The sequence below is a fragment of the Lepidochelys kempii genome, chromosome 1, assembly GCF_965140285.1.
Source record: "Lepidochelys kempii isolate rLepKem1 chromosome 1, rLepKem1.hap1, whole genome shotgun sequence".
Lineage (NCBI taxonomy): Eukaryota > Metazoa > Chordata > Testudines > Cheloniidae > Lepidochelys > Lepidochelys kempii.
Window position 1 is genome coordinate 192,494,330 of NC_136380.1, and position 27,039 is coordinate 192,521,368.

Sequence of the window (27,039 nt, forward strand, 5' to 3'; positions counted from 1 at the left end):
GATCATCAGATTTCAACTACTTTTTGCATTTGTCAACAATATTAAATATATGCAATTGAAATGATTATAGTGATAAGAAAAGCAAGACTGTTTCATAATGAGAAATCAGGCCAATATTTAAAAATAAATACAAGCATTTTTTAAAACATTTATTTAAAAGACTTAATTGCATCATGCAGGATACAAAAATCATTATTATAAAACTTGTGTAACCATACATAAAAGTAAAATTAAGGTACAATCACAGAAAAAAATATAATTATATAACTCAAAGCAACTATTTTCTGGTATTGGTTTTATGTTTTAAAATCATTAGATTACAAATTTCTTATAGCTCTAATCTGCACAGAAATTAAAGATAAAAATTATTCCTGGTGATAACAGTTCCATCTTTCCCAATTCATAATGTTAAATCTGTTGCACGTCAAAACGAATAAAATAATTCTAGAGCAATCATGTGACCTGTGCTACCACACCAAAAAAAAAATTTCATACCCATTCATGCCAGATATAGGATTTTAAAAGTGCAACATTTTCTGCAAGCATAATGTATTCTGCTTTCATATTTTCATTTGTTTAATCAAAAGCTACTTTCTTCTTTGCTTTTAGTGTGGTTTCTTTAATTAAATGAACAATATGGCACATTCAAATCCAGAATACTAAACTAAGGAACTATTTGGAGATTTGCCTGAAGTCCAGGTTTCATTCAATAATAATTTATTTGTATATAATAGTCAAGGGCTAGAAAGCAGTTTTTAAATGGGAGAACATTTACAAGGAGCATACATTAAAAAATAGGTCTTTGCCATGTTTGCTACTTAAAAGTTTTTATTTATATTACTGTTTTAATATGTGCTCTCACAACTTGCCTTTCTTTGTGCTCTACCCTATCATACGGCGAAATTCTACACCGATGTATACTTTGAACAATCTCACTGTCAGAGGTCAATGGGAGTTTTCATGCAGACTTCAATTGGGCAAGGATTTCACCCATTGATTTCAGTGGGGTGTTCAATCAGCACATGTTAACTTTAGACTAGAATCATATCTATGGCAAGACTGAACTCCATACAACAGAAATTGTTACAGGAACCAGAGAGAGAATCAGTTCAATGCTTCCTGCAGAGAGAATGTAGAAAACGTATGGCAAAGTTAAGTTTGCTCCTCTTGTCTCCATTCAGTTTTATCTTGTCAGAGAGACCATCTTTGTGAAGCTATTGCTTCTTTGTTGTGCTTTATGTAAATGACTTTATACATGCAGTTTGTACAACTGGTAATTTAAGTGTACAGAATACTGTCGCAATTGAATTATTAAAATTTAGGAAGAATTTTGGCATTATTCCATTACACAAAGCTAAATCGCAGCTCACAATTTGAGTTCATTCTTACACAGAAATCATGTAAATCTTTGGCTCTGTAGTAATATTTTAAAATACTAAGACAAGAAATACATGTATTGTAGGCTGGTGTGTTTGTTTTTTTCATATTTTTTATTTTTTTTTATAAAATGCATAAGTAAAAATTTTTAAAAGCCATCTAATTATCTATAAATGTCAAATACTGCATATTAAAAATATATGCTATTATACCTTTCTGTTCCGTTACTAAAATGTTTGCATACCAATGAGCACACACAAACGATTCTGTAAACTGTTCAGTTTGTATTTTTGAAGACATCTTCTACATAGAATTTGTAAGAAATTACTACTGAATCAATATACCATACTTAAGTTGACTTGATTACCCATGTTAGAACACTATGACACTTTCAATAGCTTTAGTTCTTTTGCTACTATAATGATCAACTAAAAGAAACAAGTAGTCTTACTTTCACTTGTGTGTATAAAATCTTTTGATTTTGAGAGTTTGTGTGCACATCATAGGGAGAATTCTTGTGACAGTTACCAATATTGTATATGGCTTTTCAAATTCACTTGCACGTGGCTAAATTCATGAATAAGGTTATTGCAATATGCCTTGTGAATGAACTTTTGCACCATTTTATTATAACATGAAGTGGGTGTAGCCTTCTGCTCCCGTAACTATAACATCCATCCATATCCTCATGGCTTCTGGCGTTGGAGCAACCATGTAATATATTCGGTCATGAGTCTTAACACTGAAAGTGAGTAATGGGTTAGGACTCTAAAATAAAAAAGAAGCAGCAAAATCAGTTGTATGACATGAGAGCAGTTTACTGACAGTGAGTAAAATTCTGTACTTGGAGACTGTCAAGGAAAAAGCCAGTTGAGCAACGGCTACTTAACATCTCATCCTTAGTAACTCGGGATTTGCTCAACCCCATCTGCTACCTCTGCAGGAAACAGTTTGAGAGTACTCAGGCCTAATGCAGACACACTGTGTGTGACTTACTTCTAAACTGAGCAGTAATATGTGAGACCAAACATTGCTTCATCTCTAAACCACAATTTCTCCCCTGCACCTGCTGCAGCAAGTGATCAAAAGTCATTTTAATTCTTAAAGTCCACTTCTTGAGGTTGGGTTGAAGCAGCTCACAGTCCTTCCAAAGTGCAGATGCTAGTCAGGGGTACTCCTCCCAGAGCTTCAAAATCAAATCAACTCCCATCTTGGGCTAGAAACACAACTACATCCCCTGATTTAGGTCACCTGTAGCTGCAGATCTAGTAACCTAGGATGAAATCTTGGTCCATTGAAGTCAATGGCACAACACCCATTGACTTCACTGGAACCAATATTTCACCCCTAAAACACCATATTCAGGAAGAACCTCTGTGTATGTGCCAGCAGACGCATTTTCAGCATCTGGAACTGGTGGCTGATACAAAAGGCTCCATGTGGTCATCTCTCACCTGCTGAGTCCTCCCTAAACCCTAATGCTGCCAGATACTCTACCACCATCTCTGACTTTTGAGACCACATCACTTGACACGTTGACTATACAAGGTGGGTAAGGTAAGATCTGTTATTGGACCCACTTCTGTTGGTGATGGAGACAAGCTTTCAAGCTTGTACAAAGCTCCTCTTCAGGTCTGGGAAACGTACTCAACAGTGTCACTGCTAAATACAAGGTGGAACAGATAGTTTACTATAAATAGTTAACACATCTGTTCCACCTTGTATTTAGCTGAAACACTCTGAATATGTTTTCCAGACCTGAAGAACTCTGTGTAAGCTGAAAAGCTTGCCTCTCTCACCAACAGAAGTTGGCCCAAAGAAAGATAATGTCTCACTCACCTGGTCTCTCTAATATTGTGGGACTGACACGGCTACAAGAAGACTGCATATAATGCCAGTCATTGCCCTGGCCAATTCATTGATATGTTCTATGCTTTTCTATGCCTTGTGTGTGTGTGTAAGGGATTTTGGGTTTGGTTTTTTTAGCTCTTTGAGACATGAATTTTATCCTCCTATGTCTGTACAACATCTACCACATTTTGGATGCTATTATAGGATAATTAATAAAAATAACAAAAATGATAATGTTTACCTTATATGCATTCTTTAGATGATCATAATAGACTTCTTCAATGGCTTGGAAATATATTACTCCTTTTAATTTAGTTTCATGCTTGTCTGCAAATGAGAGAGAAACTGGGCTTTGAAAATTGAAACAAACAATCTACCGTAAGGGTTGAAGGGTTAATTGAATTTGCATGTTCACCACTGTATTAATCAAAGACTGCACGCTAGCACTTTTGTTTGCAAAATACCCCAGGGAATTTTCAGCCTGCCTTTTCAGTTGGGTAGCATATTTATAGTAGGTAAAATTGCACACAAAGTTAAATGCAGTGTTCACCTTAATTTTTTTTTATTAGATCATTGTTGCTAAAACATTACAAGAAAACTGGCAAGCTAACAGTGACTTTCACCCTTCCTCCCGCCCAAAGCTGCCATGAAGACCAAATCTGGCAGACAATTTGATCCGGAGTTTTACTTCAAAACCACATTGCGTGAGGTCTTTTACTATTTAAAAAAAATAGTTTTCCTGTTACGGTAAACTCTCAGAAGCTGCAAACTAAAATTTAACTTGTTACTCAACAACGGTGCAAGCGGATCTTTGGCATATTTATAATACTACTGGAGCAATGATGGCATTAAGAGACCAAGGAGAAGTTGACTCAGGGATGCCTTTAATTAGGAGACATTAAAGAGAGAAAGATTATGGACTGAATTTTCTGCACACCCTCCAACTGGCCTCCTGTTTGGGATTGATTCCTGTCATTTATGCAGACATGTTCACCATCTAAGTTCCATAACTTGTGCTTGCAGTTTCTACTTGCAAAGAGGGTAGGCTGCTTTCATCTCCCCCGCCCCTCCAAAGTCTGGCCCTATATGCGCATTTCGCATTTCACTTTAGACGTGAGTAACCATTCTTATCGTTTTGGAAGAAATATTCATACCAAAATATTAATCTGATGATGTAATGTTTAGTGCTTATACAATGCTTAGTCTTTGTACAAAGAAAGTTCTATATAATTTTCAGGTCAAGAACTAACTACTTGTACATTTTAGTCTTTGTGCTACATTACAGGCTTCGGGGTCAATTCTCTTTCTGCTCAATACACCTACAATCCTAAGGACACTATACCTGTATGTTCAGTTATAGGCCATGTACTCTACATTTATAGCATCAGTACTTATCTTGGAGATTTGCTGTATTGTTAAAGTCACACTGACAGTTTCTAATAGAGGGGCGGGCAAAGATTTTGGCCTGAGGACCGCATTAGGTTTCTGAAATTGTATGGAGGACCGGTTGGGGAGGGGGTGCCTCCCCAAACAGCCAGGCATGGCCTGGCCCCTGCCCCTGCCCCCTATCCGACCCACCCACTTCTTGCCCCCGATGGCCTCCCCAGGACTCCTGCCCCATCCAACCCCCCACCTGTTCCCTGACGGCTCCCTGGGGATCCCTGCCCCATCCACCCCCCTTGCTCTCGGTCCCCTGACCGCCCCCGGACTCCCCGCCCCTAACTGCTCCCCGCCGCCCCATCCAACCCCCCCTTTCCTTCCTGACTGCCCCCCCCCGACTCCGGCCCCATCCATGCCCCCGGTCCCTGTCCCCTAACGCTACCTGAAGCACCGGTGGCTGGCAGTGCGGCTGCACCAGGACAGGCAGCCGCGCAGCACAGAGCACCCGGACAGGCTGGGCTCTGCAGCCCTGCTGCCCAGAGCATTGCGCCGCGCAGCAGCGTGGCTGCAGGGGACGGGGGGACAGCCTCCTGGGCCAGGAGCTCAGGGGCCGGGCAGGATGGTCCTGCGAGCCTGATGTGGCCCACGGGCCGTATTTTGCCCACCTCTGTTCTAATGCATACCAACAGCTGCATTTGTACTCAGCTGGTATGAGGTTTTCATTTAATTTTGTTTGTTGGCTTGAGTCCTCAAGACATTATGAAAAGTTTTCTTTGATAATTGACACTACATTAGAGCAGCTGTGCTGAACTCAAAACTGAAACTGGTAACTATTAAAGAAACTATCTTTTAAAAATCAGTACCAGATGGGAGCGCTATAGTATTTGTTAATAAACAAACCAGATATGCAGAACAGTAAAAATGAATGTTTCTGTTTAATTTTTCCCCCAACTAATATTGCAAACTATGCTGAAATATTATGGACATTTAGTGACTATAAGTACCAATTTTTCAAAAACATAAAATGGGTAATTTGTAATATATTCCTCTACTACCAATATTCAGCTCCATTCTGCCTGCTTCTAATGTAATGTCACGTGAGGAAATGGAACTGTTCAGTTTTTATATCATATATGTGTTCCTTTGCTTGGTAACAGTTATCACCGAGAGTAAGCCACTACCTGATTTCTTTTACCAATGGAAGTTATATATTAATTATATTTCTGGGTCCATCCCAACTTTCACATTCAAACAACAAGCCACATATATGTATAGTAGTACTGCAGATTTTTTGTATTTGCATCCGTTTGTATATTTCCAGTATTTTTATTTAAAACTAGACTATGTAACAAAGCAATTTAAAGCCTGAGATTTGAATCTTCAAAGATGGTAGTAATCTAGATGTAGCTGTTTCTGACATTTATTTATTGGATTTCCTTAGTCTAGAAATGACAGAAGTTTGGTTGGTCTCTGTTTTAACTGCCTTTAGGAGTATGACAAGTAAAAGCAAGAATCTAGTTCACATTTATCATTAAATTATGATGATGATCTTCATCATCTCCAGACCACAAGAACATTGTTAAAATATGATGAGATATTACGTTAAAGAAAGTGGGTTACAAAGGCAAATAATTAATCTGATTTTTTTTTAAAATAAGTTAACACGAATCAAGTTTTTCTGTGAAGCCTACTAGAAATCAGGCCACTGGTGAGGACTAGGCTATACCAAAGTCAATTGTCACTGATTTTTATTTATTTAATAATTAAATAACACAAAACCATCATGCTGTACAGTAGGAACCTGACAATCTTATTGTTGTTACCCTCCTCTGCCCTTTTCCCTTCCTTTGTCTGTTGCACTCATTTGTGTCTCATCTCAGATTGCAAACTCTCCAGAACAGGAGAAAGGAAAGAGAGACTGTGGGTGGGTGGGTGGTATATGTGTGTGTATGTAAATGAAACACCCAGCATAATTGAGCCCCTTTGTGATTGAAGACTTGAAATGCCTCCACAACACCAACAATAGTAAATAAAAATGAATAATAAAGAAAATTGTGTAAATGACACAACATAACAATAGGGTCTACGTGACAAATGCTGGGATGGGTGCACATAAGAATGGTACTGCCACAGAAGGACTCAATCCTGGATGAAGAAATACAACTTACCTGCATAATAAGAAAATGTTCTCTTGCTTCTATCAAAAACAAACCACCGTTTTTTCCATGTTTTAATTTTCCCTCCCATTTTAATCAGAAAGCCTCGACAGGTCTTCTCCGTGAGTGAAATGTGGTAACAGGTCTCTATGTTGTGACCAGCTGTTTCGATGTGACCTCGTAGATCGAAGTCTTCCTTTCTGATTGGCAAGTAGCGAGTCAAGGGGCGGGCCTACCACAGAGCAAAAAGATACTCCATAAATCTTTCATCTTTTTTCTTTCTTTTTGTGGTAAGCAGATAAAAAGTACAAGTAGCAGCCATGTTCAAATTATGAAGGTAGCAAAGATTAAATTTGTGAGTTGCAGCCTTGGATTTTCTTAACAGAAAAGACAAATTTTTGCAATATGTACCTATGTAAACTGTTGAATACTGGCATAAAAAAACGGATTTTCAGCAGAGAACATAGGTTTCTTAAAATCATCCATTAAGAAACAGAGTTCAAATCACAGAAGAGTTTTTTGGGGGGTTAAAGCACAGGCGTGTGTGTCAAAATGTCTGTGGCAGCTTTGGGAAAAGAAGAACTCTGTGTGAACTTGGACAAGTCACTTAACAGCTCTGTGCCTCAGTTTCTCTATCTATGCAATGGAATGGTATACATCTAACTCGTAAATGTTTTTCAAGTGCTTTGAGACACTTAGTATCACTGCATCCTTCTACATACAGTGGTGGCCTTTTGTATTGTGTATATTTGGCACCCTCTGAAATTGTACATCGCTATACTGAACAAGCTTGGGGTAGCTTTGGTTTCTGCAGAACATGCTGCTCCTTCCACTGTTTTTGGTGTTTAAATGTCAGGAAACATTGAAAAGAAAAACCCAGAATCCTAAAATTGGGTCTTTCTGGGTAACCAAAAGAAAAACTCATAATTGAAAAAAAATATATATATACACTGCTCATGAAAGATCAGTTATATCATCATGTCAATCCAATGTCTCTGCTTTGGGATCCATTCACCAAATATGAACTATTGTTTCTTTCATATAATGTTGGCAAAATAAATATTCATCACTCAGTTGGTTTGAAGAGGCTGTGTATAGGAGGGAAGGGAGGAAATAAAATTCTTCTTTTCTGTTCTTTTCAGCAAAATATTTGGAAGAGGACAACTCACAATCCAAAATGTCCCATATATAAAAGTCATCGTGTACTCTCAGAAATGTCCATTATTCAGCAGAGTTGTGATACAGACTGCACAGTTGGGCCATGAGTGGATTCAGTGACAAACCTTATAGGATTAATACAGTATATTTACAATGCCAATATAAATGGGAAGAGATACCTAAATATTTATTGATTTAGATTTAAATAACTAAAAAGACACCTATCCAAGGCCCTTAACAGACCACTGACAAAATCTTAGAAATATTAAAATAATCAATTCAACAGGCACTCAAGCAACCAGCTACCTACAGAAACTCCTTCCCTTCAACACTGTGAAAAGCTTGCTATACAGCTGTTTCAGTGTGTAGATGGTAGATAGTCAACACACCTGTGCTCTTTGTCTCTCACGTATCTTGACTTCCTTTTCAATTAATTTTTGCCGCTGGCTAGTTTCTTCTTGTAATCTTTTTTCTAGTTGCTCTCTGCGACGCTTTTCTTCTTCCAGGGCTCGTTTTTTGGCTTCCATTTCCCGTTCCTATATACCACAGTGCACACAGAGTTTCAGATATAGGCTATGTAAAACTATACCTGATAAACTTAAAAGTAACTTGATCCCACCCAGAGCTCCTATAAGCCCCTTTATAACTCTCAGGGAGCCACGAACATATGCAAAGTGGATTGGGAACAGGAATCAGAATCACATTTGAACAAGGTTGTCACAAGCACGGTTTCTCTAATAAATCTGGATAGTTTGGGGGGGGTTGTCTGGGAACCATATCACATCAGAAAACCTAGAATGCTGCAAATAGTAAAGTATCATTGGTTCATTATATAGAGTATGATGTAAGGTAACAGTGAAGTTTATAAGAGGGACCACTGTCTATTATCTGGAGCAATGGAGAACAGAAAGCATGGTAGTCTACCACACCAGTAGGCTACAAAACAGTTCTCACAATAAAATAAATAAATAAAATCCATGTGCACATTATGTCATGTTAAGTGCACTAACACTATGGTAACAGTAATGGTGTTTAAACACCGCTAGCAGGTTCCAATCCCAGAGTGATCAGGGCCATATTAAATAGAAAGCTAGAAGACAATATATTTTTATACAAAAGTACTGAGTTACATTAAAGCTGCATCTACATAATATAATCTCACCATTCCCCCCTACAAACTGGGGTGTAAACAGTTGTCCACCAACTTGAACAGGGCCTAATTGAGCTCAGTATAGCCAATCCTAGCTTTATCAGGGATTGACCCTCTGTGCCATCTAGTCTTTTAATTTGACTGATTATGAAGGAAACTCATTGTTAAAGCATTAATATTTTCTTGTAGGAAGGTCAAAATATATTCCTGAATGCAGAACAACCTAGCCACTGTAATATGAAATGAAATACTACTTCTTATCAAACATTTTGCTGACTGGGATTTAAGTGTATTTGTTAACATTAAGAGACTGAAATAGGACTGTAAATCTTTTGTGCCCAATTTAAATGTAAGCAAATATAACTAACATTCACGAATGTCAGTTCTAAAGTGCAGTATTATTTTGTTTCATAGCTAAAGCCTATTCTTCACTCATGAGTCACTTTAAAATTTGAAAATAGGGCTGATTTTATTTTAAACCATCTAAAATCATTACCTGAAGTCCAGCAATAGGGACTGGTATACATATACTAGTAGACTAGTGCCGTGCCATTTGAGAGACTTTGGTTCAGTTACAGGGGCTGGTCTCTTGCCTCCTAGGCTAGTAGACTTTAAGCAGCCCCATAAAGATGGGGGTTGTAAGCAAGTACTACTCATCAGCCATCCCTTTAGCAGATGAAGGAGCAACGTTGATTAGCTCTTAAAGGATTTCTGTCCACCTCAGCCACAGAAATGGTAGCTGATGCACAGAGTATCAGGAATGGCAGGATTCCAGTGGGACAAAGTTGGGGAAAGTGGAAAACGAATACTTCAGTGCTGTATTAGGCAATTGCAATTTAGGAATGGCCAAATGAAATGTGTATTATCTGAACAAAGTATCTATTAACCTCTGTCAAACAAATCTTTAGATTACCCTGAATTCAAGCAGTCGTGTCTTTTCAGCATGAGCTTGTTTCAGAAGTCTCTCCATCTCTTCTATTCTTGCAACATTTGAAGTGCTGGCACTGTATACATTAAAAAAAATATAGTTGAAGACTGAAGCCATATTTTACAAACTAACTCTGGAAATTTTTATCAACTCTATTATAAAATTACAAGTCCAATTTAGGGCCAAATACAAATAGTATATTAAGTATAGTATACTCTCAATAAATATAGTCTCTCATCCAGAATTGTCCAAAAATGTAGATCTGAGAGTCATTAGAGTTTGTGGGTTCACTGTGGTTTGCCATCCCTATAACATGTGGGTCGAAAGAGGCCACATAGCCCAAAACATAGCACTCATTTACTTCTCCCCTGCATTGACACCAGTAACCATCTAATTGTAAAATTGAAGTCCCTCTGGCCGTGAACTGAGTGTCTTCTTTCGTGTTAGTCTGTATCCGCAAAAAGAAAAGGAGTACTTGTGGCACCTTAGAGACTAACAAATTTATTTGAGCAAAAGCTTTTGTGAGCTACAGCTCACTTCATCGGATGCATACAGTGGGGAGATTTTATATACACAGATAACATGAAACAATGGGTGTTACCATTCAGACTGTAACAAGAGTGATCAGGAAAGGTGAGCTATTCCAGCAGGAGAGCGGGGGGGGACGGGGACTGGGAACCTTTTGTAGTGATAATCGAGGTGGGCCATTTCCAGCAGTTAACAAGAACGTGTGAGGAACAGTGTGTGTGGGGGAAATAACCACCCTATACCGGAAACCTACTGACCGCTATTACCTACATGCCTCCAGCTTTCATCCAGACCACACCACACGATCCATTGTCTACAGCCAAGCTCTACGATACAACTGCATTTGCTCCAACCCCTCAGACAGAGACAAACATCTATAAGATCTCTATCAAGCATTCTTACAACTACAATACCCACCTGCTGAAGTGAAGAAACAGATTGACAGAGCCAGAAGAGTACCCAGAAGTTACCTACTACAGGACAGGCCCAACAAAGAAAATAACAGAACACCACTAGCCATCCCCTTCAGCCCCCAACTAAAACCTCTCCAGCGCATCATCAAGGATCTACAACCTATCCTGAAGGACGACCCATCACTCTCACAGATCTTGGGAGACAGGCCAGTCCTTGCTTACAGACAGCCCCCCAACCTGAAGCAAATACTCACCAGCAACCACACACCACACAACAAAAACACTAACCCAGAAACCTATCCTTGCAACAAAGACCGTTGCCAACTGTGTCCACATATCTATTCAGGGGACACTATCATAGGGCCTAATCACATCAGCCACACTATCAGAGGCTCGTTCACCTGCACATCCACCAGTGTGATATATGCCATCATGTGCCAGCAATGCCCCTCTACCATGTACATTGGCCAAACTGGACAGTCTCTATGTAAAAGAATAAATGGACACAAATCAGACGTCAATTATAATAACATTCAAAAACCAGTCGGAGAATACTCCAATCTCTTTGGTCACTCGATTGCAGACGTAGAAGTGGCAATTCTTCCACAAAAAACTTCAAAAACAGACTCCAACGAGAGACTGCTGAATTGGAATTAATTTGCAAACTGGATAAAATTAACTTAGGCTTGAATAAAGACTGGGAGTGGCTGTGTCATTACACAAAGTAAAACTATTTCCCCTTGTTTATTTCCCCCCCCCCGCCTGTTCCTCACACGTTCTTGTCAACTGCTGGAAATGGCCCACCTTGATTATCACTACAAAGGGTCCCCCCACCCCCCGCTCTCCTGCTGGTAATAGCTCACCTTTCCTGATCGCTCTTGTTACAGTGTGTATGGTAACACCCATTGTTTCATGTTCTCTGTGTATATAAAATCTCCCCACTGTATTTTCCACTGCATACATCCGATGAAGTGAGCTGTAGCTCACAAAAGCTTATGCTCAAATAAATTTTTTTGTCTCTAAGGTGCCACAAGTACTCCTTTTCTTTTTGAGTGTCTTCTGTATCATTGAACTTGTTTTCAGAAATTACCAAATTAAATTAAATCAGAAATTACCTTGTGAACTGTAACCTCTGAACTGTATCACTGAATTTGGCATCAGAAATTACCAAATTAAAATAAAGAGCAGGCAGTAGGGAGTATCAGTAAAAAAACACTGAATGACAGGACACACAATCATATATTCTGAAAGGCTTACATCTCAGTACTGAAGAAAGGAGAAAAAGGCTGAAGGCTCTTGTAGTGGGGTGGTCACCCGTTCCCGGCCCAAAGGGGGTTAACAAGCCAGCCCTTGGAGAGGGCTGGGGCTGGGAGCCTTCGGCTGGGCTCATTGGGAGGCAGCCTCAGCTATGGCCACGCCCCAAACAGACTCAGCTGACCCCAAAAAGGGGCTGCTGGGCTGAAGCTCAAGAGACTCTCTCTGGCTTCTGAGACGGAGGACCTGGCTGTAGGGATCTAAGCAGAGTACCTAGATTGGAGCTGGGTTGGGGAAGGGCCTGAGGAGCTGGGAAGCTCCAGCCAGGAAAGCCCCAGGCTACAGCCTAGTATTAGGCCCAACAGGCACTGGGGTTGCAGGGGACAGCCCAAGGTTCGACAGAGGCAGCAGGTCCAAATCCAGCCTTGCCTGTGATGAGTGGCTTATACTGCAGTCTGCCCCAGGGCATGAGGGCTAGCTGGTGACTGGCAGTAGCCTACGACTGAGGTGAGGTAGGGATAGGGGGTGGGGGTTCCCCGGGGAGGGGAGACCCTGCAAGTGAGGGCTTACTGCCAGGGGGCAGCACCCTGACGTACAAGGGGTATTGGGCCCGGCGTTAGCGGGACATCGGCCTGCAGAGGGTGCTCCAAGGCTGGAAGTAGAGCCAATTCCTAGGACACCAGCAGGAGGTGCCACAGGGGTGAGTCCCACACACGTACACAGCCCTATTGTAATCATTGAGTCCTAGCAGGTCTAGTTTAATTGTATGCCTAACGGGTGGAAAGTGGGTAAAGATTCATGAATTTCCACAATGCCCAGTTATATAAAAGGATTTAAGAAAGAATGTAAAGAAGAGACATAAAGGCTGAATTAATTTTAGCAGGAAGGGTCTACTGATAACACAGTCGTGGGGTGGTAAGAGGAGGAGTAGGGTATTCAAAATGAATACACCAAAAATGGTGCTTTGCAAATTAGGCCTACATGGTGAACAAAATAGTAAGAGGATGACTATTGCACCCATCACCCCTTTTGAGGGCCCCTAAAAAGACAATTTAGGGAAGAAAAATAGCTTCTACTATCACTGCAGGTGCAGCAGAAAGATTTCTTATTGTGACAGCTAGACCTTGGCAAATAGTGGGGACACCGGACTGCTGCACCACCAACAAAATGGTGCTAGACTCTGGTGCAATAGAACATAACTATCCTTCTTGCCCTGTAAAGGTTTCCTTGCTCAATCTCTGCAGTAGACAAATGCTTGGACTACACTTTAAACTCACTGTGGGAGTGCACTGTTGCACATCGGACTGAGTAACCATGATCATAGCAGCTCCCTGTTCTACAATGATTCCCTATCCAAGGCAATTAACTTTGTTTGTCCCTGCTGATTTTGAAGACCCTTAAAAATGTAAGCCCTATTAGAGAGATATTTTTAGAACTTATTTTAAAGCCCAACCCAGACCTGAATCTGAGCCAAGCACAGCCAACCTGAACATGACCCGAGAGTGTCGGGTTGTTTTCAGAACTGACCTCTCCCAAACCTGACTCTTCGCCCCAAATGTTGGGGCTTGGCCTTATGGGGGCTGCCCCATGCCTGGGATCCTTCTCCAGCCACCTTAGGCCCTTGAGGTTGGTGCATCATCAGCTGCTGTCTTGCTGTGTTGTGCATGCTGCCGAGTGAGAGGCACTGCAACTCATCAGCACATTCACTCTGTAGCTGAGTCCAGCGAGATGGTGGCAGTCAGCAGGAGTGGAGCATGCAGCTACCCCGGGGCAAGAGGAGGTAATCGGAGATGACCCAATCCTCCTAAATTCAGATCTGGTTATTTTCAGGTCCCACCCGACCCAATCCCAACACGTGTAGTTGGGTCCTATCGGGTTCAGATAGGGTTGTAAAGCTCAAGGCTCTACACTCTGATACTTCAACCAGGAAAACTGAAGTTACTAATGGTTCGTGGGACCTCTTATTTTTATAGGCTAATGAACGACCTTTCAAAATTTATACTTCAGTTGTATTTTGAGAACTGTGGGACTTCAGGTATTCCAGCAATTAACCTCTCTCCTTATCCCTAAACTAGCTCTTTTGCATATTTTATGTTGTATGTGACTTAGTAAACAGCAATGTTGAATTTTCCCCTAGCGCTGGGACATGGCTGGCAATCATTTAAAAATATTCCATGAGACCACTGTAATTCAATATGCCTAATGGTCCTGGAATCTGTCAAAGAAGAGGAAGACATCTGTCAGCTATGCGCGATCAACAAAAATAAACAAATACCCACCCAAACTAACTTTATCTAGTGAGAAATCATGTGATCCACAAAAATACTGCATGCATTTGTGTGAGAGTGTTTGTGTGTAAACAACGTATTTAGAAATTAGGCTGAGATTTCCAAAAGAACCTGAAAGAATTAGATACTCAAATCCCAGTGAAATTCAACGGGAGTTAGCCACCTAACTCTTTTAGGGATCTTTGAAAATCCCAGCTTTAAGCTTCTATTTGCAAGCTTGTCTGTGGGTAGCCTAGGTGCACGATGCCTGTGTTAAAGAGAATCACAGTGCAATAAGTCAATCATAGCAAAAAGCCAGACTCAGATACCATTACCAAGCTGAACTGTACTGTACAAACCGCATCATTGAGGCGCTGCTCAGCCTGAGTAAGGATATCAGAATCTGGCCAGCAGCCATTGCTTCCCTACATCAATATACATTAGACAGAAAAGTTTAAAATTATATTTGCAACTTAGTGCAACAACACGTAATGAAAACTCTGTCACTGGATCAACATTTCCTGCTTTGAAAACACAAACTTCTGTTTGGCCTCTACATCTATCTTCTATATTACAGTTGGCTGCTCTAAACAAAACAAGAGGACTGCAGCAAATATTGATCCTGAATATCTATTTCCAACAATTAACCAACTTCTTCATTACATTTAAGTTGGTAATATAATACAGCTATAAGGAGACTATTCCTCAAATTGCTCCATAACATTAGTAAAAACTCCGAGAGCACTGCCACAATAAAAGAGGAGCGCGATGGGCGGATACTCAAGGAAACAGATGCTAGACAAAACACAATATGGCAGCCAAAAAACTTTCCTCATGTTCAGAAGAAGTGCTAATTCTGTGAGAATGGTCTATTTCATTGACAGGATTGCTTTCCCAAACTACCCAAACAGGGATTTGGCAGAAATCAAAGTGCTGTCATCACAATGGGATAGTCAGAGAAGAAAGGGTTGTCAACATGCTGTTTTCAGACCCCAGCTGCTGTGCAATTTTGTTTTTAAATAAATACAAGATATTGCTTTTATCTTTAGTGGTTAAATTGATAAGATCCTAAAATAAGAGAAGCATAGCCTAGACATTAGGGACCATGTTTGGGAACCAAGAACTCTTTTTTAAATTCTGATTTGGAGAGGGGAGACTAGATTGCTAGCATTATTGGCAAGAAATCCAAAAAGTTCAGCAATCCAAGCCCCTAATGAGGTAACATCTTAGATACAGACAGAGAGTAAACTTAGTTGCTGGATTATGGACTTGACAATGAATATCCTACGTAAGAAGTCTACAGCAATCAGAGAGGCAGTCTTATGCCAAATCCACTAAAACATGCAGAAAGTCAACTCCTCCATAGGTTTAATCCCAGCTGTGACACTGATTCTCTGTGCGACCTTCAACAAATTACTTAACCTCTCCATACTTTAATTTCCCATCTGCAAAACTCAGGGATGAGATGAGAATTAGTTACATTGATTTGAAAATGAAAAACAGTATCCAAATGCTAAATAGTATTTCTGTCCAATTCTTGCAGATTTTCTTATCCAGTTAGTAAAAGCTTCTATCTTATCTTTCTCACCTTAAAGAGAAGTAATACATTTCAATTGCCCTAGGTATATACAGCTTCAATGATTATAACTTGTTCTAACAGTTTCCATTAAGAAAAAAATATGAGAAGTTAACATTTACCTGGAAATATTATCAGGGGAGCACGCAGATATGCTGGTCTCCATACTGTCAGAACTGTCTAAGCTTAATGTATCAAATGCATAGTCCTTGTAGCTATGATCGGGGTAATGGAAACTATTCAGATACACATTAGATTCAGATGCAGTTCTGCTGTAGAATTCAGGAGATTTCTGCCTTTGTTCTTCACATATATGTTGATGATTATACCCTACAGAGTGCAATCAAAGAAAAGAAAAGTAAGCTTACCTAATTTTTACACTTAAAATTCTCTGAACTAAAAATTAAATGTTTAGAAATAGCTGCAGAAGCATTTTGAACACCATTTTAATCTAAAATTGCACTGTGACCAAAGTAGTAATGGTCTACAGAATTTAATACAATAATCATAAACATACAGAAGATTTAAGAAAATTGGATTTGCTTGTGACTGACACAAAGGAATTCACTTTCATCACTTGTGAGATTAGTTTACTGGCTAAACTTCATCAACTTTCAAATAATTTTTTTTAATATTTATTTTTTGTATGTGAATTACGGAAACAAAGATGCAAAAGCTACGCCAAAACCCTAAAACTAAGGTGTGACAGATATTGCAACTCCGTAAAATATCTTTGGGGTCTATTGTATTAAATTTATGAATGGTTATATATGACTGTGTACCGCTCCATGGAGGAGGGTTATCATAGCTCCTCCAAGAACTAAAAATAGTGGTGAATGATAAGGTGGGTTGCTGAGATTGTAAACCGCTCCAGAGAGGTACCATCCTCTGGGGTGGTTTGCATATACTGATTCAAATTGGGTTTTCCAGAGACTCAAACAAAGAAAGGGCTTGTGGCATAAAAAGTAGAGTTTAAACAGATTTGTGTCTTTCTTTTGACTCAGCAAATAGGCAGGAGGGGACAGAGGGCACCTCCAACCCTTGCTGAAGGGATTGAAAGACTTTGACCTACCAGGGCCCCGGAGGATTGATGGGCAATTTCTGGTACATTCAATAAGCGGGTAGATCTGTTTATTGTTTTTATTATGGTGTCTCTATAATGCTTTTATCATTATGAGAATAAATGTGCTTGCGTAGAAAGAGCTGTGTGATAACTTGTAATTGCTGGCAATACACAGTTTATAGTCCTCGGAGAGAAAGCAACACACGGATGCTGGCCATTAGGCAGCCGGGCTTGCTGGGGTATCACCTGGTATGATGGGCTGTGAAGCCTTATAACTGCCAGTCAGAAGGGAGTGAGACATAGCTCCCCACCCAGACACTAGTGACAGATAGAGGCCTGAGAACTGACTTGGCATTCCTGGAGTGAACCACAGGCTGGGATGGGATGGGAGGGGGGGCTTTAGGGTTGCCAATTTTGGTTGGATGTATTCCTGGAGGTTCATCACATGACATAATGCTTAATTAAAGATTAATCTTTGTCCTGGACAAAGTCTCCAGGCATTAATTGTGGAGGGTTGGCAACCCTCGGGGCTATAAGCACAGTTACCCTGAAACTGTGACAAAGGGTAGCTAAAGTTAGGCATCTAAATCACCACCTAATTAAAATGCCCTGATTTTCAGGGGTGCCAAGTACCTGCAGCTCCCACTAAAGTCAAATTTTGTATTGGCCTTAATGGCAACTGAAGATCAGGCCTTTAGTTTATATGCTGAAAATAAAGAGCATATACTTTAAATAATCCTGATTCACATTACTAAGGTATCTCCCTAAAACTTACTAGTACTACTTGAGATTCCCCTTACAAGACTGAAACAGACTTTTGTAGCCCAATAGCCTCATGAAATACTTCCTTCTGTGTGCATGGTTTTTTTTTGTTTTAAATACCACTATAAAATCACAAGTAGTTCCTGCTTCCTGTGAGCATCCATCCAGCATGTACGGATGGTAAGCGTGCAAATAGAAACCTTAGTTCTTGACCGGTGAAAACACACTATTTGTAATGCTTATTTTTTAAAACAAAAAGTCCGGTTAAATGATCATGATTGTGGAAACATGGGTGGATTGGAATTATTCAGTTAAAGCATTTGCCTTCTTGGACACAGACATTTAATTTGTTTTAACCAAATAATTTTGAAAACTTTTGTAAATAAAGCTACAGCATTTATACAGAGTGCAAGGGATCATGTTCATGTGATCTAGGGGCTTGTCTACATTATACGGCAATGCACACTACAGGGGTGTGAATTCTAAAGTGCAGCAATGTGTTGCACACTAACTGGCCCCTGTAGACCCAGCTGGCATGAACTAAAAATACCCTACTACACATTAAGATAATACTTCATTACTACATTTAACACATGCTAGGGAACTTTAATGCATGCCAGGAAGATCTTCACGGAGCAGTTAAGTGCGCAGCATGTTGGTGCCCTTTAGAATTCATACCCCTCTAATGCACATAGCCGCACCATATAGATAAGCCTTTGATTTATAAGCAGGAGGTGTAAAGGAGCCTGCCAGTTTGGTGCATAAAGATATTCTATAAAATCCCTTTTAATGCTTGTACAGTATTAAGGTATTATATTTGTCCACATTGGGTCAGAGATCACATTCTGTTTGAAACAACCGAAGAACTGCTTGCACTTTGATTCTTAAATACCTCAGACTACATTGTGCATAAACCTGTGATAAAATAAGAGCATGAGTTAGAGCAGGAGATGAACAGCACCAATTGGAATATATTAAAATCTCTCCTGAATCGAGAAACAATCTACTGATTCATAATTAATCCAGATAACAATTTTTCCGAAGATTTTGTCACATCATATTTTATACATTTTTTTTTATTCGTCACCTTTATTAATGACTTGAGAAATACGAATTGGGAATATTTTCCACAGTAATTTTTAGTAACATGCCTTCTTCCTCTGGTATTGTACCTACACATGAGTTGGTTTGGTTCTGGGATAGTTTCTCTGGCATGACAGTAAGCAGAATTCCATTTTAGAGAGCAAACTATTGTCACTGGAGCGTCATCAAAAAAGAGCTATAGTATTCTCAAAAATGTATCTGAATCGTGCGTAGCTCACACTGAATCATAAATGGCATCACTTTATTAAGGAAAGCATGAACTCCACACATCTCCAAAACAACATACATTATTTCTCCATTTCAGTTAGTTACTGAATGTTTTCCTATATACAATTAAAGCTGATTTCCAAGATGCCAATAGCATTATACTTGTCATTCAAGAAGAGATTAGATTTCAACGGAAGTTCAGCTGAACTAGTTAGTAGAGGAGAACAAAGTGACACATACACACACACTTCAGCTTTGATCGATAATAATAAACACCATGTAACAGTTTCTATAACAGATGTTACTGATTTGTATGTGTAGTTTGTTTTTAATAATAATTATGACAAATGATGATATTTCCAACATTTGATAAAATTACCTTTAATACTTGTACCTTTGGAATGATTAATTGTTCCTTTAAAAGAGTTTTCGGTTATTCATTATGAAAAGAGAAGGAAACAGAAATTACTGAAAGGAGAAATATTATTCTAATGGGTATATTTTTGAGTCCTAGTTTACTAATATAAGATTGCTAAAAAAACCCCTTAATTTTACTTTTAAAATTAAACATTTCCCATATTTCACTGGAAAAAATTAACCCTATTTTTTTTATATCCTGAATCCTTTGAATCTTGTTGATCGTGAAAAGAGAGGGTTTTAAACTGTTCTTGTGAGAATGCTTTCTGTCACCGATGGTTATCTTCTACCCTCTTTACACGCAGAAAGAATGTAAGATTCATGACAGGTATGAAAACTCACAAAATTGTTTTAAAAATGCCATGCAGAAAAAAGGATAATTTACAACTTTGAATACACATTGAAATAAGCAGAGTATCATTTCCCACGAAGAAAAATTGCATTATTATAATAATTAAAAAGTATTGCTCCTTCAATTGAATTTATGCCAATATAACTCAATGGCAAACTGTATCTCTTTCTACGTACAGTATGTGTTCATCTGCAGAAAATATAATACCATGTTCTCCTTTTCTCTTTGTGCCTTAGTCAGGCAGTTTACTTTATCCCAGTACTAACATAGCTCAGCATCAGCTTTCCAATGGCACCAAAATACAACCTACCTACGTCCATTACAGCCCTTCACTGCTTATCCAGAATCTTTTTGTGAACAGATTTACTCAAGGTATATCTCCCTCTCCACCCCCAATACTGAAGTCAGGATGATAACCAAAGAAACTAAAATAGTCTCTGACAAGGGAGTAATAAGGACCTCAAGCTTATTATTTAATAACAAAATAAAATAAAAATCTGAAGATAGAGTCATGAAGGTGATATCCAGGATCGAAAGTCAAGAGAAAAATATATACTACACAGAAAGCATCCATTGCTTACAGACATTTTGGCAATTAAGTTGCTCAACCATAGAGGCTGCTACTAAAAGTAGTAAGTTCCCAGTAAGATGTCACTACAATATTCTGCCCCTTTCACATCCCTTCCTTGGGGTTTGCAAAAAAGACTGTAAAAAGCAAACTGTGATATAATAACAAAAGAACAAAATTAAGGTGTTTTTTTTAAAGTAATAAGAACAAAACAAAATAATTTTAGTAACTGCGTAGTTAAGTCAAAGAATGCATATGCAACAACAAAACTAGCTCATTAAACACACCAAGACCAACAGTTGTTAAAAATCCACAAATCTAGTAACTCTGAATAATTGTGAAGTCACAGCTATTACTCAAGTTGCTTTCAAAAGAGACACTGTCAAGTATTTTTAAAAACTGATCTTTTAAAAAACTGTTTCCTTTATCTTCTTAGAAGGTTAAAAATAACATCTCTTTTCCTGTTTTTTGTTTGTATGTATGCAACACCTCAGTCATTTTTGTATGGAGCATATACCAAAATAGCACTGTTGGCTTTACTTTCCAGTCATCAGACATAAAACAGCCCAGCTGTGTGAACCTAGTTCTGTTTTTTTGTGCTCCACTTGTTTGGTTCTCAGGCACAGAGCAAAAACATTAGGCTAATGCACAGGCAGCGTCTCTGCAGGTATGAGAACTTTTAAGCTACCCGTGATAGTCATGAGTTTATTTTGAAAAGCTATTTTTTTTTTAAAAGTGGGAATCTGTAGAAGGCTCTACACTGATTTTCAACAACTTTACAATTTACACAGATTTTGGTCCTGATCTACTTGACAGTGTCACTTTGATCAGTGACTTCAGCAAAACACCTCAGGGATCACACAGACAGATAAAAGGGTGTTCTCATACCTTTTTTGGTTTTTCCTGAGTTTGAGAAGAAGAAGAAGAAGAAGAAGTAAAAAAAAAATCATATTGTATCCATTTAAGAGGTTTTTGGTTTTTTTTAAACAGTGCCCATTATTCTAAATTAGAATAAGTCATGTCCCAAGACCTTGCTCTTACAAGAGTGCTTAAACTATGTATCAATTGTACATACAACACAATAGAAATTAGGGATGAAAAAGACCACCTTCATTATCTTGGCAGCTGGTGATGAGTGCTCTCTACACAGCATGTTTTCCAGTGCTTTCCTTTCTTGTTTTTTTAACTCACGAGCAGTGCAGTTTTGACTACTTTCTTTAGGAGACCACTCCATAAATTGGTTAGATTTAGTTACGTGGACAAGTCTCATATTCCTACTTTAATGGCCTTTTAGCCACACTACCCAATATACATAGGCTAAGCTGTACAAGTGCATGGAGTCCCACTGAAGTTGCAAAGGCCCAAGGGTTCACCTTAGCCTTAGCTCCCAATTTTTCCTCAGAACAATCACTTTCTCCTTCTCTTTAGGTGGCTGAAGTTTAAAATCACCTTTACTTGTAGACATCTTAGTTTAAACAGGATATCTTATTTATCTATTGGTAGCTCTTAAATCAATACTATGTATGCCAGAGTTGTACTTCCAACACAATCCTTGAGAAATCTATCAAGAATGACAGCTAAGAAACAGTTTTTCAGTTAATAGTTTATGCCAAAGATATTTAAAATGTGACAAACTGCTCTTAACTCAGAGAATAATTAGCTAAAATAGTATTTGGAAGTCCACAGGGGTGGACTGTGACAGGGCAGGAGTGGAATGCAGCAGGTGCAGACTGGAACCAGAAGGTTGATAAGTGTGTTGGCAGTGTCTGCGGGGGATGCATGGGAAAGAGTTTTGTGACAGTGGCTTCAGTGGACGACAGGCGCGGAGCTGCTCGGTTTGCAGTCCTGGTAGCGCCTGGAGCATGTCCGTTTGGCACTCCATAATGTTTAAGAGCTGCTCTGTGGCTTCGTTCTGGTGTGCCGCGTTCTCCTTTCGGTATCTCTTTTCGCTGTCCTGCCACTCCTTCAATTCATGTTTTTCGACCACCGAGTGCATCATGACATCACACAAAAAGTCCTCTTTAGTTCTTCATGGCTGCTTTCTAATTCTGCGCAACTGTTCAGCCACTGATAATGAAGAGGGAGGCTGGGCTCCCAAGGTCATGTCTGTGAAGCCAAAATGCAACATTTTACAGAAGCAGTATTGTTTGCAACACTCAGACCACTAATTTAAAACTCAGCCACTATTCACATACCTGTCCCTAACTGGCTGACCCCAGGCAAGCACACATGAGCCACAAAACTCCCCAAATGGTGAGTAACTGCAGGGGCTGGGGAAATCAGTGTTCCAGGACTGTACTGTACATTGGGCACATGGCTCTTGGGGAGAGCCAGCCTTGTGTGTGTGGGGGGAGGGAGGGAGGGGCTTATAATCATTACTGTCCCCACATTTTCCACAGGCTGTGTTCATTACGAAAGATATTTCACTGCTGAGGGTGAGCAGGGAATCAAGGGAGGGTCTTCTTCAAGACTGCGGCTTCCGCCCTGGCCCTTATGCGGCTCGCCTGTGTGTATCAATGGTGTCCCCCTAGTGACGGCAGAGTGGCACGGGAAAATTACCCTTAATGGGGCAAGAAACAAAGCAGCTCTGCCAAAGAACCTGAGGCAGAGCATTGCCCAGTATCTCCAAAAAAGTTTCCTGGAGATCCCCATGAAGTGCGGGAGTCAATCAACAGCCTGTTCCACCGCTCAGACTAGACATGTAGTGGGAGATAAGACTGCTTTCTGCAACTCTCCTACCCTCAACAACTCACTTCAGCGATTCCCAAATCAGATCCACTTACCAGGGGCCTCCTCTCCTGTTTGCATTTTGCCAACATCCGACTGCTGTGACTGGCTAGGCTCCTCTGGGGTAGAAAAGAGCTCCTGACTGCATGCGTCTCTGATCTCCGAATCATCCTCTGCCTCTGGGTCCCCCTCCCACTCCACATCCTCATCCATATTTCCTCCTCCGGGCTCGGTCCACTCTCGACTGGCACGTGAGACACGGAATTATCCACAGTGATATCGGGTCCAGCCCTTTGTAGAACTGGCAGCTCACGGGAGTAGCACCGGAGCAGCGGTTTGCCTCCTGCACCCTGTGGTAGGCGTTCCACAACTCCTTCACTTAGACCCCATACTGCAGTGTGTCCCAGTCATGGCCCCCTTCCGTCATGCATCATGAAATCTGTCCACAGGTATCATAATTCCTATGGCTGGAGTGCAGCAGGGACTGGACAGCCTCCTCTCCCCAAATGCTGATGCGGTCCAGCAGCTTGGCATTGCTCCAAGCGCGGGCTCACCTGGTGCATGGAGCAGGAATGGTCACCTGGAAAGATGCACTAAGACCACTGCACGTGTCACCGAGCAAACAGGAAAGGGACCTTCAAAATTCCCAAGGAATTTAAGGGCTGGGGATGACGATTGGTCACCTGAGGGCAGGGTAGTAGAGTTCAAACCGATGACCAGAGAGGCGAGAACAGGCATTGTGGGACACCTCCTGGAGGCCAATCACAGCACTGTAATCGACCAGGGTGTCTACACTGGCACTGTGGCATTGTGCCCCTGCGCAGAAGGCTCTACACCTCTCGTTGGGGTGGGTTTTTTTAGAGTGCTGCAACTGCACAGTTTCTGCGCGCTAAGTAGCGTGGCAGTGTGTGCACCTTGGGAGTTACACCGCAGGAAGCTGCTTTCCTGCGCAGAAACTTGCCAGTGTAGTCAAGTCCTTAGTTATTTCCTTGTGAGGTCTAGTTTTCTAAATCAGGTTACTTGTCACTCACACTTTTGGTAGTCTTTGCAAGTAAGTCTATTTAGTATGAATAGATCTGAAAATACTTCCAAATGAAAACCATCGTCCTCTGGTCTTAAATTTATTTGCAGATGAGGCATCAACTGCCCCAGAATCAAGATATGCAAAGTTGCAGTTCCCACATTAAATTTAAGTCAGTCCCCTTGCCTATCTGTTGTGTTTTCTATTCCTGCATAAAGCCAAATAGCTTAATGAATATGCACAACATGGTCAAATTAAAGTGAATTTGAAAATGCTCCATTTCCTGACTTTGGTGAAATTAAAATATTCATCTTTAAATTTATATTTTACTTTCTTTGGATTTTCAAATTTACATTTTTGGGGTAAGTGATGTAGAAATTAGAGAGAAATAATTTTAGGACTATTTAATTTAATACTTCTTTAGAAAAACATTTCTGAATTAGCTTAGCTATCAATTCCTCCAGAGACAGCTGAATAACTTTCTACAGAATTATACATATGCACACACAGATATCTCTGGCCTAAGGATTTCAGCCCCAAGACAGCTTGTAAGCCACTGGAAACACCATTAACACCTGAGCAGCACTTCAACTCTATTTAATATTGCAGTTTATGTGACACAGTACTATATTTATGGTATATGCTCCAAGCAGCAAGGATAAAAAGGCATTCATCATACAAGACTATAATTCACCACTGGCATAAGCATATATAATGCCAATAAATTAAAAGGGATTGTGCATGCTTATGGAAGCAATAAATTGGAACTATCAGGTCACCCACAATACATCACCTTCAGCGCAGAAACCCACTGGAGTGTCAAGCCTGTACTTTTTACATATGCTGTACTAACAAAATGAGCTTTCTGGGGGAAGGGCAGGGGATATTAAAGATCAATATATAGTTTTATTGTTTTAACATGTCTAAAGAATTTTATACATGTTTTCTCTTGATCTGTCCACTTAAGCTGAACAAACAGACAATATTTATATCTATCTTTTATTTATTGGGGGGAGGGGAGAAAACAAACTACTTATCTCTGCAAAGCCACAGAATATACTGAACAAAGAATTGTGAAGTCCTCTAGCACATTGCAGGATCATGTAAACCAGGAGGGGTGACATCACTTGCCAGATCTAAAATTAGACAATAGCTATATTTTGGTTTTCACAAATGTCTATATATCACAACCTTATATACCACTATATAAACCTGCCCGCTGTGTGGGCTGTACAAGAATCTTCCCTTCTCTCAATTAATCTTTTCTGGGGTTCAGTGTTATTAAGAGAAATGGGAAAGATGTACAAGATCAACATATCAATCCCCCTACAAGAGTAACATATAACTTTCCGAGATATTCAACAGCTGTTACTCTTTTTGGTAGCCAAAAGGGCAAGCTTATCTTTCTGATGAATTATGTTTATAAAAATAATGATTTTATTTAGGAGGAGAGCTGGCAAAGAAATAAAGGGATGGTAGTAAGGAAAGGAAATCATATAGTTGTCAGAACTTAGGAAAGAAAGCAGAATAAATTTAACTTCTGCTCACTCCTGATTTGTCTTCATTCTCAACTATGTGTTTGTGAAGTTATGTGGAACTTGATCCTTAGTTACACTAATCCATCTTCTATGGAATCAACTGGAGCCACATTTAAGAACAGAATTTGACCTGTCCCTAATAACAAACAAACTAAATTAAAAATTATGTTTAAATCGTAGGACATGAGTGAAAATTTTTACCCAATTTTCACTATTCTAAGGCAACACACATTCTCCATGGATACTATTAAAGAGAATGTAAGTTCTACTGAATGGACTAAATTATGCCTCTGTATTCACGGTATAGGCCTCCCCACTAAATTCTATTGGAGCCCCATTTGTGCCTGTATTCAAAGGTTTTAGCACTTGCCCCTCAGGTTTCCACACACCGAATGCTTGTTTGATGATGCATTTTTGTATTTCTTCACTGATTTGTTCAAGATATAGGAGTATTTAACAAATTGTCTAAAGAAAAGTTTCTGCAAACAATTTAGATGCCTATTTGTGAGATTAAAGAATTTTCCCCAAACCTTAAGACAATCTAGGAACAGAAAAAGCGATTATATCCTTCAAACTCCTCCCACAAAAATGAAACTGAGCAAAAAGGTAATAAACATTAAAAATATCTCTAAGGAAGGAGAGTGAAGCAGAGACCGTTCTGCATGTTTTTTGCATTTATTCCTAGATCCCCTCTGTTTTAATTAAATCTCCCACTTTTTAAAACCTGTGTGAGTGCAAGCAAAGCATCTATCAACAGCTTTAGTTCCTTATTATGTCTCAACACATCAAATTAGGCCATCAAGAAATTTCCTCTTTCCCAATGAGAATAAACCCAATCCCCTAAACCTCTTCTAATAATTTAGGGTCTTCACACCAGCTATCCTCTCTGCCACCTCTTTTAAGGCAATAATTATCTTCCTGTGATATGGCAATCACAAAAGCACATATTATTCCAGATGGCATCAAAAAAAGCACCTTGCACAGTATCAATATACCTCTTTTTTGTATTCTCCATCTGCTTGAATTAGACTATATATTTTTAGTCTACACCACTACTATACTTACTAATTTCAGTGATTCTCTTCCCCATTCTCTCAGCATTTTCCTGATCTATGTATTAGGCAATTGTTCATATGGCACATATCATAGTTTGGTTGCATGCTGACAAAAGAAATTTGATTGGCAGAGTTTGCAACATAAAAGATGGGCAAGGAATTTCAAAATTAGTGGGTCTATCCTTTC

At 39.6% G+C, this 27,039-nt stretch overlaps 1 protein-coding gene across 8 annotated transcripts in view; it reads right to left on the reverse strand.

Annotated features, from left to right (window-relative positions):
• Positions 1-226: 226 nt before the first annotated feature.
• The window catches only part of PHLDB2 (pleckstrin homology like domain family B member 2), a 103,376-nt gene continuing 76,563 nt past the window's right edge, over positions 227-27,039 (reverse strand). For 3 of the 8 annotated variants that reach the window (XM_073306021.2, XM_073305982.2, XM_073305992.2), the window contains exons 14-20: positions 19,554-19,589; positions 16,161-16,368; positions 9,986-10,076; positions 8,312-8,458; positions 6,777-6,996; positions 3,470-3,555; positions 228-2,145 (exon numbers count right to left, since the gene is read on the reverse strand). In XM_073306021.2, the coding sequence (XP_073162122.1) occupies positions 2,005-2,145; positions 3,470-3,555; positions 6,777-6,996; positions 8,312-8,458; positions 9,986-10,076; positions 16,161-16,368; positions 19,554-19,589 (929 nt within the window). In that variant the 3' untranslated portion in view covers positions 228-2,004. Of the gene's footprint in view, positions 2,146-3,469; positions 3,556-6,776; positions 6,997-8,311; positions 8,459-9,985; positions 10,077-16,160; positions 16,369-19,553; positions 19,590-27,039 lie in introns of all 8 variants that reach the window. The other 5 variants (XM_073306041.2, XM_073306010.2, XM_073306051.2 and 2 more) reach the window with 5 other exon arrangements.